This window comes from Octodon degus, unplaced genomic scaffold (genome assembly GCF_000260255.1).
Source record: "Octodon degus isolate 3935 unplaced genomic scaffold, OctDeg1.0 scaffold00146, whole genome shotgun sequence".
NCBI lineage: Eukaryota > Metazoa > Chordata > Mammalia > Rodentia > Octodontidae > Octodon > Octodon degus.
In genome coordinates, this window is record NW_004524722.1 from 4232370 (window position 1) to 4245184 (window position 12815).

Below are 12815 nucleotides of genomic sequence, written 5' to 3' on the forward strand. Positions count from 1 at the left end.
CTTTCCTTTCCTTTCCTTTCCTTTCCTTTCCTTTCCTTTCCTTTCCTTTCCTTTCCTTTCCTTTCCTTTCCTTTCCTTTCCTTTCCTTTCCTCTTTCCTCTCCTCCTTTCCTCTTTCCTTTCCTTTCCTTTCCTTTCCTTTCCTTTCCTTTCCTTTCCTTCCCTTCCCTTCCCTTCCCTTCCCTTTTCCATTTTCTTTTCTTTTCTCTTTGAAGTACTAGGGATCAAATCTAGGACCTTCACACAGAACTACACTCACAGACCATTTTATAAATTTTTAAATTTCTGAAAATGAGACAGAGGCTCAATAAGTTGCCTAGGTTGGGCTTGGACTTGTGATTCTCCTGCCTTAATGTCCCAGAAAGTTGAGACCATGTCCTCATTAAAAACCAACATGAAAGTATAACCTCAAAATTCAAATACAGACAAGCCCTTCTCCATAACTTTTCCCATCTTTTCTCTTAGAAAAGAAAAAGCTCTAGAGGTAATGAAGTCACTCTTTCTCCTACCTATGTCTCAAATAAATGACAAATATGGAGGCTCTTTACTCTAAGTCACATACTTGGTAATAATGTTTGTTGCAGAATCACAAGTCCTGACTATTCATTCACATTCAAAAGATGGTTGTGAAGGGGCAACAGTGTGATAAGCAAAAGAGACAAAACAAAACTCCACGTCTCATAGGCATGCATTCTGGTGAGGGGCAGGCAACAAATGGAATCAATATATACATTTAAAATGTATATCATTTTAAATATGTAGGTAATCACAGGAGAAAAAAAATAAAGGGAAGCAGGAACTGATAAATATCAGAGGAAAGGAGCTGAAACAGGATTATTGGCCCAGAATGTCTCACAAAATGGAGGGCTCTGAGGAGAGGAGCAGAGAAGTGAGGGATACAGCTGTGGAGACATCTGGGGAAGACCATTGGTGGGAATGACTAGAAAGTACAAGTGAGAGTCCCAAGTAGGCAGTGCGTCTGATGGCTTAGAATATCCAGGATGCCCGTGCGCCTGAACAGCGAGAAGAGGGGTGAATGGAAGAGAAACAGAACCATGGATAATTCTGACATCGAGGCCACAGAGGGCCTCATGGGACATATAGGTCATTAAAAGGCTTTCCTTTCAGTTCTTAGTGAGCTGAAGTCTTACTAGAGTGCTTTCAACAGAGGAGGGCTACAATATAAAAGAGTTAGGCTCTAAATTTTGTTGGATTTTGTCTTCTTCAGTTCCCCAATGGGCTTGTTGGAACTGAGGTGTTGCTGCCCATCCTATGACTTCTTAATGCTGAGTGTGTTTAAGGCCTTCACTGAAAAACTCGCCCTTCTCCAGTATCTATCCCACTCCCTGTAGGCTCTGATCTTTGTCTTCTAGTGAGGACATGTGCTCTTCGTCACACTCCTCAGGGCTGAAGTACTTTATTAAGCACTTTATTCCTGTCTCACATCCTCTGTAACTATACCTCACACAAGTCTTGCCTTGTCATTGTCACTAATCTCTGAAAACAGCAACAGAACTATTTTCTTATCAACTAACCACCAAGACTTTCTTATTAGTTACCTATATCTGGCAATGGAGTTCATTCATTCATCGTGAGCAAACACACAAAACAAGTTTTATGTGACAGTCTGCTGAGCTCAGAACTGCAGAGGTGAAAAGATAAAATGTTTTTATTCCTGGTGCTCACAGACTCCTGCACAACCTTAAAATAATATAGAGGGGCAGAAAAGGTCAAAGATAATTATGAGAAATCAAGAGGAGACATTTAATTATCATGGGATTAGGTCCAAGCAGAGTGTATTTCGTGGAGGAAAGAAACAATTATCAATGATGTCTCTCTGTGTGTAAGCCCTGTGGTGTGTAGCACCAAGCCAACACAAAAAGCAAGGAGAAAATTGGAGAAACAGATGAATGTAAATTGATAATGTATTGTGAACTTAAGAACCTCATTTTCTCCTCATAGCCAGACATGTTTCAGATCACTTTTATAGATGTTGAGAAAGTGAATTTAAGGAAGATTAGATGTACTTATGAATGTACTCACAAAAAGTGGAAATTTAACATGTTTATATCATCTCATTCCTCACATTTAAATTCTTCGGTAATAAATCTTGTTTATTTTTTCTTTTAAATAGCTCTTAATTTTTTCTGTTTTGTACTGGGAATCAAACTTGGGACCTTGTGCTTGCCAGGCATGAGCTTATGCCACTGAGCTATCTCCTTCTTCTAAATACTTCTTACCGCTTCTGTTTTTACCCTTACACCTCCACACTGTATCTGAGTAGTTTCCACAGTGACCACATGATCAGTACTCCTTTGGCTTCTGAGACAGTCCTAGACATGTAGTGAACTTGTCCTCCGTGGTCAAAGCATGGCATTTGTTCTGCGACCCACTCGTTCTCAACGTCCAGATGACCTACTTCTTAGCAATGGAAGCTTATGAGTTCCTGGGTTTGTTGGGCAGTAGGGCCAGCCACAGAATACTGTGAGATGGGTAAAGAGAGGGAAGAAAAGCTGTAGAAGTGATGTGCACACTCAGAGTCTGGTTCTCAAGCCTGAAGCGTCAGTCTCTCCTATTTAGGAATCTACATTTGTCTGTCCTTCTGTAGCCCAGGTTGTACTTTCTCCTCTCCTTCCTTGGTCTATGTCTGACATTACACAATACGTGTCTCTGTGTGTGTGTGTGTGTGTGTGTGTGTGTGTGTGTAAACAGTGAAACAAAAATCTAGCATCTAAGCAAGGTTTTCCACATTTCCATCCTTGTACCTTCTTTGGACATTTGCTTTTGCTTCACTACGAGTTAGGGGTATATCACAAGGCAAATCCAGGCGAGGGAGTAGAAAGGGATGGAAGTGAACAGAAGCTGGCAGTTGATTCAAGATATAAATTGCTTCTTTGAAGTGACTTCTCTGTTCTTAACCTAGGGGAGGGAGACAGTGCTACAAGTGAAAGTAACAGCCTCTTCATGTTTTTATTTTCATGTTCATTTATTAGTGAACTAATGAAGCAAGTTTTATGTTAGAAGACTGCACACTCTTAGGATAAGGTTACAGTAGGCTGTATGGAGCACAGCGAAGTTTTCCCATTAAAGGGCAACACCTTCTAGTGTTTTGAAGCTTCAGAGTGTGGTGCTTCATGAAAGCATATCTGTGGAAACTATATTCCATATGTGCTACTCCAAAACCTTATGTGTCTCTTAAGGAGTTTTTTTATTTAAGAATTCAACCAAGATTAGAAGTTTCTTTAGCCCAGACAAGATGAATGGAGAGGACAGAACAGCAGGAATAAGACCCAGTTCCTGGTCTCTCAGGATGAGCTTGGAGTGTGGAGAGAGAACAGAGTGTGGGAGGGCTGTCGTGGGAGAGAAGCCAAGGCGCTGCAGGGGCAGCTGTTCAAGGAGCCAGCCAACTGCGGAAGTCCAGAAGAGTCTCTGAGGGGGCCTGGCCCTAGCTGAGGCCTTTAATTGGCTGCTTCCACAAAGCTGTCAGCCTCAGGTTGCTGGAGTTCAAACCTCACACCTCTCCAGCTGGCCAAAAGTGCCCTTCGAGGAACAAAAAAAAAAAAAAAAAAAAAAAAAAAAAAAAAAAAAAAAGAGTCTCTGAGGGTCGCTGCTGTCCTCAGTCCGGGGGATGAAGAGAGTGCTACAAGTAATGGCTTGTTCCTAGGCTAGAGGGCGACAGGGAATGCGGGATTACGGAAGTGCAAGTTCCTTGTACCTACAGTGTTTACAGAGGAGAAGCAGTGAAGCCTGAGAAGTAAACAGAGCCAGGTCATTCAGACATTTTATTATTTTTCCTATGTGACACATCCAGTGTGAGTGGCTGGGAGACTGCAGGGATAAAGGAAATTTCCTATCTTTAAAATTTCTGTTAAGGGTTCTGGGGAGATAGTTCAGTAGAATAAGCACTTGCCTGGCAAGCGCAGGGTCCTGAGTTCAATCCCTGGTACCACACAAAACAAACAAACAAAAATTATGTGATGGGGAGAGCCAAAAGAAAAAAACCAAGCATGGGCTATGCTGGATGTCAGGAGGTAGTAGAAGTTATAAAAAAGGCAAGTAAAGAGGAGAGTGGACACAGGTACAAATTGAAGGAGAGGTGCTGTCACTGTTGTGGCAATTTTCCCAGCCCCTGACTAAGGTTCACTTGAATAGGAAGTGTGGGAGATAATGCGTGTGGATCTCTGCGGGAGGCACAGGCCAGGTGGGAATAGGAGGAGTGATGCTAGAGCAGGCTTGGTGAGTTAAGGACGCGTCCAGGGGCTAGTGGGGGTGTGACAGAGTGGATGAGGGAGGAGGAGGGAGTCAGGTTGGGATGACAGAGGGAAGCTGCTTATACAGATCCCTTTGGAAGGTGTTACAACAACTGCATTTTACTTGGATAAGACCAGAGGTTATGGGGCCATGTTGAATGGACAAAGTGGCAAATCTGCTTTATGGATGAAAATAATCATTGCTGTGGGGAGAAACTGTAAGGCAAGTGTGGAAGAAGATTCTCCAGCAGACTATCCGTGAATGGTTTTTCATTCAAGAATATGGCTAGTTGGGGCCAGTGAGATGGCTCAGCGAATGAAAGCACCTGCTTAGGGACCTCAGGGTGGCTGAGAGGGAAGGAAAAAAAAGAAAGAAAGATTACGGTTAGCATTATGGAGACAGCAGTAGAGGTGATATAAGGGACTAGTTTCGAAATGTGCTGATAGGTTGGATGTAAAATAGGGATGACAGAAAGGGATGAAGTATACATCTAAGTGTTCTGTCTCAGTAACTTGAAAAGTAGAGTAATTGGTTAGAGGAGACTGTGGATGAACATTTTCGCCCTTGATTTTTGGACATGCTGAGTCTAAGATGATTTGACCATATATGTTTGACATAGATAATTATGTTGTCATGAATTATAAATATTAACATGGGTTCTGATAGCATACAAATATTTAAAGCCATGATATTAGACAAGATAACAAAGGGTAGGAATGTGACATAAAAAGGTCTGGGAATGAAGACTCAGGAGATTCCAACATATGGAAATGAAGATTAATAATAACTCGGAATGAAAATATTGTTGTCAAATATGACATCATCCTTATTAAATAATTAATACTACAGTCACTTACTAAACTTCCTGTAGGCATGAACAGGTACTTCTGTTTCCTTTCTGGATCTGATTGCAGCTATAGGACTCAACTGAGTTGAGTAATATCAATGTGTTATTGAAATATGTATGTGCTCTATACTTGAGAATTAATGGAAATAAACAAGGTGGTGATAATTAATTTTCTGGATTAAACTGTTACATCTTACACCTTTAAAAATTCCTGGGTAAATGCCACAGATTGTAGCTAATTTACAACTCATAGTACTTTAAACATCTTGTGGAGCAGAAAGTTGAGGGAGGGCCAAGAGAAATTCTAGAATCTTCTTCAGGAAAGATCATCAGATAGAAAAACATTGTGAGGTTTAAAGATCTTCATGTGAATTTCTTTTTTCCTCTCTAATATGGTTAAAATTTTCCAGAGGACAGATTATTTTTCTTAAAATTTTGTCTTTACTTCTTTATGTTTCCTTAGTATAAATTAGATGTTAGTTCGTTTAGGAAATAGAATCTTAATTTGTCAGAAAAAATAGTAAATGCTAGTTAAAATTATTCCTGCATTCAGAAAATGTTATCTATTTTTCTCTAAGGAGTCACTTTTTAATAATGTAATTCTGAGGTTATTGACAGGCATAGAAGACACAACAGTTCAGAATAATAAAGGGTAAGGAGAATTCCAGACTTGAGGCTTAAACAGTTCATGCTGCCCATTTCTATCTCTCTGCCTCTTCATATGTAAAATGAAGGGATAAAAGTACTTGATGATCTAGCTACATTCTAGCTCTAACTTTAAGCGATTATATACTTAACTTTAGAGGTTGCCAGGTTTTCTTTTGCTTTTAATTGATAAATCACCTGAAGTAGATCACCTTCAAGGGGTCATCTAATTCTAGAATTCCTTACTCCTATGTTTCTTTAGAGTGGAAAACTTTTGCTACAGCCCTGCGTATCTGCTTGGTCTTCACACTGTAGATGATGGGGTTCATGACAGGAGGGATCAGTACGTAGGTGTTAGCGATCATGGTATGCACATAGGGCGGGGCTCGCTTTCCAAATCTGTGGACAAAGGACAGACTGATCAGTGGGATGTAGAATACAGCCACAGCCCCAATATGAGAGATACATGTGCTGAAGGCTTTCTTTCTCTCCTCTGGGGAGGCAATGCTGAGGACAGTCCTAATGATCAAAGCATAGGACAGGACAATGAAGATGGAGTCCACACCAACAGTAGAAATCATGGCAGTCATCCCAACTGCACTGTTGATCCTGGTGTCTGTGCAGGAGAGCTTCATCACATCAGGATGGAAACAGTAAGAGTGGTGGAGCACGTGGCTACTGCAGAAGGAGAGTCGTTTAAGAAGTGCAACCATTGGTGTGAGCACCAGGGTCCCCCTGAGGACAATCGCCACTCCAATTTTAGCTATTCTGGACTCGGTTAAAATAGTGGCATACCTGAGGGGGTTAGAGATGGCCACAAAACGATCAAAAGCCATAGCCAACAGCACGGAGGATTCCATGACAGTGAACAGCTGAATAAAGAACATCTGTGACAAGCAGGCATTGAAGCCAATCTCCCTGGCATTGAAGCAGAATATACCCAACATGGTGACCAGTGTGGATATGGACAGCCCGAGGTCAGTGGTGGACAACATGGAGAGGAAATAATACATGGGCGTGTGGAGGCTGGGCTGAGTGGTAATGACAAAGAGGATCAGGCTGTTTCCTGAGAGGGCAGTTGCATAGAGAAGGCAGAAAGGGATGGAGATCCAGGTGTGGAAGGCTTCCAGCCCGGGAACGCCAGTGAGCAGGAAGATGATGGGAGAGGACGTGACGTTCGGGAAAGCTGACATGCTGCGTTGAAAGCATAGAACAAGTTGGAAATGACAAAGGCTACACTAGATTGTGTATTAAGCTAATTATAAATAATTTTTTTGAACCGAAAAATGGCCAAATGAACATGTACTATAGTAAATTAGAGTAAATAACTTAAATTGATAAAAACTATTGTGAGATTACAAATACTATAGTCATTCCCACCCTTAAAAAAATTGTCTTCACTTACATTTACTTCCTAGAGCTGTTTGCTGTTAGTTTTATTTATTCCATGAGACTTTTTCTCCACTTCTTTATCCCTGAATGACTGGCCTAAGAAAAGGTACTTTATCTTAGATTGGCCAGTCATATTTTATCCTGTTTGGGATTTTATATGGTAATGGAGAGTTATCACCGAGTAAAACAGGGTGGTAGCAAGACACAGAAATATTACTTTGCCATAGATATGTCCATGAAAGCTAGAAGTTATTGAGATAATAATCATAAAAAGTAGCACTCATGAAGTGACAGATAAATAACTTAGGCATCAAGGAAGTCAAGAGCAGGTGCCTGTAGTACCTACACAGTTAGGTTTTCTTTTGAGACAGGTTGTCACTAGGTAGTACAGGCTGTCCTGAACTTGCTTGTATAGCCCAGGCTGGCCTTGAACTCATAGAGGTACTTCTGCCTCAGTCTCCTGAGTGCTGGATTGTAGGCATGCATCATCACGCCCAGCTATACCTACAGATTAAAGGGCCTTGTGCTGTGGCACCTGCCTTGGTATGTTGGAGAGATGGAGAGTTCGAATACAGACCCACCACCAGGTTTAGGGACAGAGGACACCGCTCTTCACCTGTGCTGCCATGCTTGCGTGTGTTTCTATCTTCAATGTGCCTAAAGACTAATTTCCCAGAACAGACTTTTTCTATTTTGTTAAAGCATATTTCTTAAGTGATATCTGATAGTTTGTTATTGTTTTATTTTTGAGGAACAGTTATACCTTTATTGAAAATATCACCTTTTTTCATTGAGTCGAGTACTGCAGGTTAGGCTGATGAGCCGGCAGAAATTGGAAAGTGGGGGTGGGGTGGGGGGGTGGAGAGAACAGATGAAGGGTGTGGCTGGAGAAGGCACAATGAGGGAGAGGGAGCCCACGTGAGGACAGGGAGTGGCGTGGAATTTCAATGTTTTTAGATCATACACATTCACCCAGATAGAGCTCCACCTTGAAGATCACCTAAAGAAACCTCAGGAAGGTTTCAGATATGTCATGCTCATGTACCAAATACTGGCAATAAATGTAAACATTCTATGTCATAAGCATGAACAAAACCAATAACAGTCATAATGAAAATGTGGGAGAGTCCAAGGAGAGGAGGGATGTGGAGGGGAATAAAAACAATCAAGATGTGCTACCTGGAAGTGAACTTCGTGGATTGCATACATTCTTGTTTTGAAATTCTGTACCCTATGTATTGTCGTGTAACTCTGTTTCTGTCTTAGTGTTTGCTATTGATTTTCACTTTTGTTTTTTGTTTTTGTCTTTAAAATAAAATGAGTGTCAAAAATTTTAAATATTAGGAAAAATTAACTGAAATTATAGAAAAAGGTGAGCAAAGGAAGTGAGTTTCCTGAACAACTAAATTATAACTTTATGAGGCTCCTTAGGGATTCAAAATTAACATCAGAGGTGTACGATCAAAATTTATAATAGAAAAGTGATGGCATTTTATTAGGGAAGGGTCTCACTACTGGATCGGACTCATAGTGATTTTCGTGCTTGCAGCCTCCCAAGTGCTGGGATTACAGGCATGCACCACGCCCAGTCTCATTTGCCCTCTCAGCGTGCCCCGGGGGCGGAGCAGCACCGCAGGCCTGGGGCTCGCCTGCTTGCAGGTGCTTTAATCTGCTGAGCTGTTTGGCTGGCCCTTAGTGATGTTTATAATAACACACAATAATTTTTATTTCAAAGTAGTCACAAGTGTGGAATTTAACTGTTCTCATTAAAAAGAAGCGATAAATATCTAAGGTGCTAGATAGACTAATTACCCTGATTTGATCATTCTAGAATGTATGAACAGATAGAAAAACCAAGTAAGTATGTGTAATTAGCATTTGACAAATTAAAATAACTTTAAAGCCAAAAAAGATTAAAAAAAAAAGGAATTAACAGAAAGCAGACATTCTGGAGTCGTGTAGACTTTGGAGAAGTCTTTCTAGAAAAAAAGTTGTGCTTGAAACATTGCTGTTTCTTGTCTAAGGTGAGATAAAAAAACTTGGAGCTGTAGAATACCAACATAAAAGCATTCAACAGGAAAACTCTGTCACATTTTTTCTTTCAATCTTGCCTTTTGCCCTGAGGAACCTCTATCAAGAACCTACTTTTTGCATAGTTCTGTGTTACAAGCTAAAGGGTGATACAAATAAAATCCCTCTGAAAGAGGTAAGGGGAGGAGAAGGATTAGTTCTATTTTGTAATAACTTCAAAATATAGTATACAGTGATGAATAATAAAAATATTTGAAAACACAGGGGGCCTCTATATGTGTCAGTTATTTCTAGGTGTCATGACTTTAATATAATACGCAAGGATTGAGATGCAGGCTTTGTCACTGAATTCTAGGAAATTCTATGTTTTCTTTCACCATTTAAAGTTCTATCTGAATAAACTCTCTTTTTACCTGATTATTTAAATAATTTGGTTTATTCATTGGCTATCTATATCCTCCTTGGCAGAGTTTTTTTCTTCCCTATTTTATTGAAAGATCATAACCAAATCAAGCCAAATCAAATCAAACTACAGAGCACAGGCTGACTTGACATGTGTTCAGCCTAGCGGAAGAGAACTAAAAGAATTTCTCTTTTTCATTGTTCAACCACTATCCCTTCTGGCATTCTCCACTCTTCCATTCTGGGCCCAGAGACAAAAGACTGCACATTCTTTTTTACAATCAGTTATACCCGATCCTCTATCATAAATGCTTAGCTCAGTTCTGGGGCACACATACATTTGGAACTCACTGGAGCAAGTAAAGTAGCAAGTAGCAGTGATTCGGTACCTAAGAAATAGAGGTTGTAAATGTGTGAAAAGGAGAGCTTATAATGCTGAACACTTTAAGCCTAAAAACACAGATCAGGAACAGACATATGAAGGCAGAAAAGTGATCATATAGCTATAAGCAAAGGACCACAGTGGACTTTTCGATGTGCATCTGAGGCCTACCGAAAGTGGAGCTAGAGAAATTAGAGGGGCCAGGTCATAAAACTCTTGAATTCCACAGAGAGGATGAGGAACTGAAATTTTAACAGTAGATTCTCAAGAGCCAGGCATTTCTAAATATTTTACGAATAAGTAAACAAATCATTCTCTGTCTCTTCTAATTTAACTCCAGCAGAATTCCTTTCCTTCTTTAGTATCTTGTTTGGTACCATTGGTGCCGTTTCTGTAGCCTGCAACACTCAAATTTTGCCCCAACTTAATGATGAATGCTTTCCACACTTCTTGCTGACACTTTCAATGCACTTCGGAGGAGCTTTCCTTTTGAGCCTCTGTGTTTGGATAGCGAGGTCAGTGAAACACAAACCTCGTAACTCCCTCCATTTCCTGAAATATCTTTTATAAGAAAACATGTTACTTGAAGAACAATCTGCTTCTGCTTATTGGCTCTTTACCTTCAGTAGCAATCAGGATTTTTTTTTTTTTGCTAATAATACCAGAAAACCCCCCAATTGATGTCATCGAGGACTTTCCAAATGACACATACAGAAGTTTAATTTCAGATTTATTTTTCTCTCCTTCATCTGAAATTGTGGCAGTTTAGATTTTTCCTCCTAAACACTCTTTCAATCGCCTTAATGGTAGTTATTTTGCGAGTTTCTTCTATTTTTCCTGAACAGTGTGCTTGTTCTCTGTCTCATCCAAGGTGCTTTGTAGAAGGGTTTGTTTTCCTTCGAGGAAGTCCCATTTCTTTCTCTCCACATACTCTCCTTGAGATAACTTAGTTATTCCCATGGCTTTAAATAGCACTTGCACCCAGATGACTCAGAAGTCTGCAATCTAATTATGGCATCTCCTAAATTCTACTTTTCAAAAATTAGCAGAAAATTTGAAACCATGGCAACATTTTTGGCCTGAAATTTGAAGGTGATCAAATCTGAAATTTAGAGTAATTCTGGCAACAATGTAGAGAACAAGTAAGAGCTCTCTTATTTGCAGTAAGTGGTAAATAAAAGGTGACTAGAACGCTTTATCTAACTCTGAGGGACACAGCCATCCATAATTGCTCGGACGCTTTGACTCCAGTGCAAGCCAGGCAGAGCTCATCTGCACCCCCACTGTAAACCTGGATCTTTTCCTACAAAGTTCATTTCTCAGCAAATCGAATCACATTCTCCTAGTCATTTAATTAGAATTAACATCCACCCCATGCCTTCCTCTCTTCTTACACGTATTTCTTAAATATTTATTGATTTTACTTCTGAAATATCAAAAACTGGGGGCTTACAATGTCTACATATGAAATCTAATAGCAGACAGTTGCTAGTGAGGACTTAATGGGTTTGATTGCATATTTCTTACACTGAAAATATGTGACTATTCTTCTCAGAGGACGAAGGGTGATTAATGGCTATTTATTAAGTGAGACACTACATTTCCCCCAAGCTATCCTTATGCGCCATCACTCTCCAATTAGTCTGGCTCCTCTAAACCACATTCATCTTTATTCTCAGTGTGTGACTGATCCAGGTTCAGATCTTTCTTCAAACACTAACCAGTTTTGTACAGCAATAACAAATTTCTCATAGCAATGGGACATTTATTGGAAACTTGGTCAACAAACATTGCACTAAGAGCTTTATAAACACTTTCAATTCTTACTACACCATCATGGACCGAGTATTACTCAATTCACTTGAAACTTGATTTCCTGGTAAAGTAGCTGAGTATTAGAGAGATTATGAATCACACTCAGAATTGCAAACAACTGGTGAAGTCTTAATTAGGCTTCGTAACTTGGTTACTTTTAATTTTGATCTTCATGTTCTCAAAAACGTTTATTTCACTGAAACCTATAAGTAATATAAACTTCCTTTGACCCAGCTTTTACACATATAGAATAGGATAAATACAGTGCCCAATACAGTTCCTGGCATGCAGAAAACATTCAAAATTGCTAATTTTTGTTTCAATAGGAGTTATTTGGCTCAGAAATAAGAATCCATGATTGTGATAAATGTATTAGCACATTAAAATAATTTGACCAAACACAAGTTATAGAACCACTGCCAAGCAGAGCAAAGTGCCCATTCTCTGAAGAATAAATGGGAATTATTAATTCTATGATTCTGCCATTCTCCTCAGTCTACCACCCGACTGTTTAATCTAATTCTGCACATTATGAAAGAAATCCTTCTCTGTGGGTAAGAACACACATGCATCAAGAGCCAGACAATTCAGTGAGCTAGCAGTTTTACTTACAGAGCCCATACAGTAATTCTGCTGTCTGTCTCAGGCACACTGAGAAGGTCCAGGAGGCTTCAGATTCCAGGAGAGGGCTGAGCCTATAATGAGATTTACTCCAGGCTGGTTGGAATCAAGGCCCATGCACAGAGCGAGAGGCCAGTTCCTGGTGTGGATACTATTTCACTGCGTCTCCAGAGTGCAGAGGTTCCCAGAGGACTTCTTTGGACTGATAGAGCTTTTTTTTGGTTGTTTATATCTGTTCTATTATGCAATTATTTATTGTGGCTACACGTTTTATGAGCTGACGTAACTTTTTTTGTCTTTGTGCCATTTTATTGAAGAGTGTTTTCTTAACAGCTTCATTGAGATATAATTCAAATATAAAATCCAGCCACGTGTTATGTATAATTCAATAGTATTTAGTAAAGTCTCAGAGTTGTGCAACAGCCATATT

The 12815-nt window shown here is 39.9% G+C and overlaps 2 protein-coding genes across 2 annotated transcripts in view; both read right to left on the minus strand.

Annotated features, from left to right (window-relative positions):
• Nucleotides 1–12547, minus strand: part of LOC101583590 (olfactory receptor 51E2) — a 17061-nt gene extending 4514 nt beyond the window's left edge. Inside the window, exon 1 of the mRNA XM_012517099.2 lies at nucleotides 12377–12547. The gene's annotated coding sequence lies outside the window, so the exon portion shown is untranslated. The remainder of the gene's footprint in view (nucleotides 1–12376) is intronic.
• LOC101564528 (olfactory receptor 51F2-like) lies at nucleotides 5991–6935 on the minus strand. Its single transcript, XM_004641975.1, has one exon. The coding sequence runs from the start codon at nucleotides 6933–6935 to the stop codon at nucleotides 5991–5993; it is 945 nt and encodes a 314-aa protein (XP_004642032.1).
• Nucleotides 12548–12815: the final 268 nt, after the last annotated feature.

Bases quoted from the DNA above. Each gene is read 5' to 3' on its own strand.
- LOC101564528 (XM_004641975.1), bottom strand. From the start codon at position 6,935: ATGTCAGCTTTCCCGAACGTCACGTCCTCTCCCATCATCTTCCTGCTC.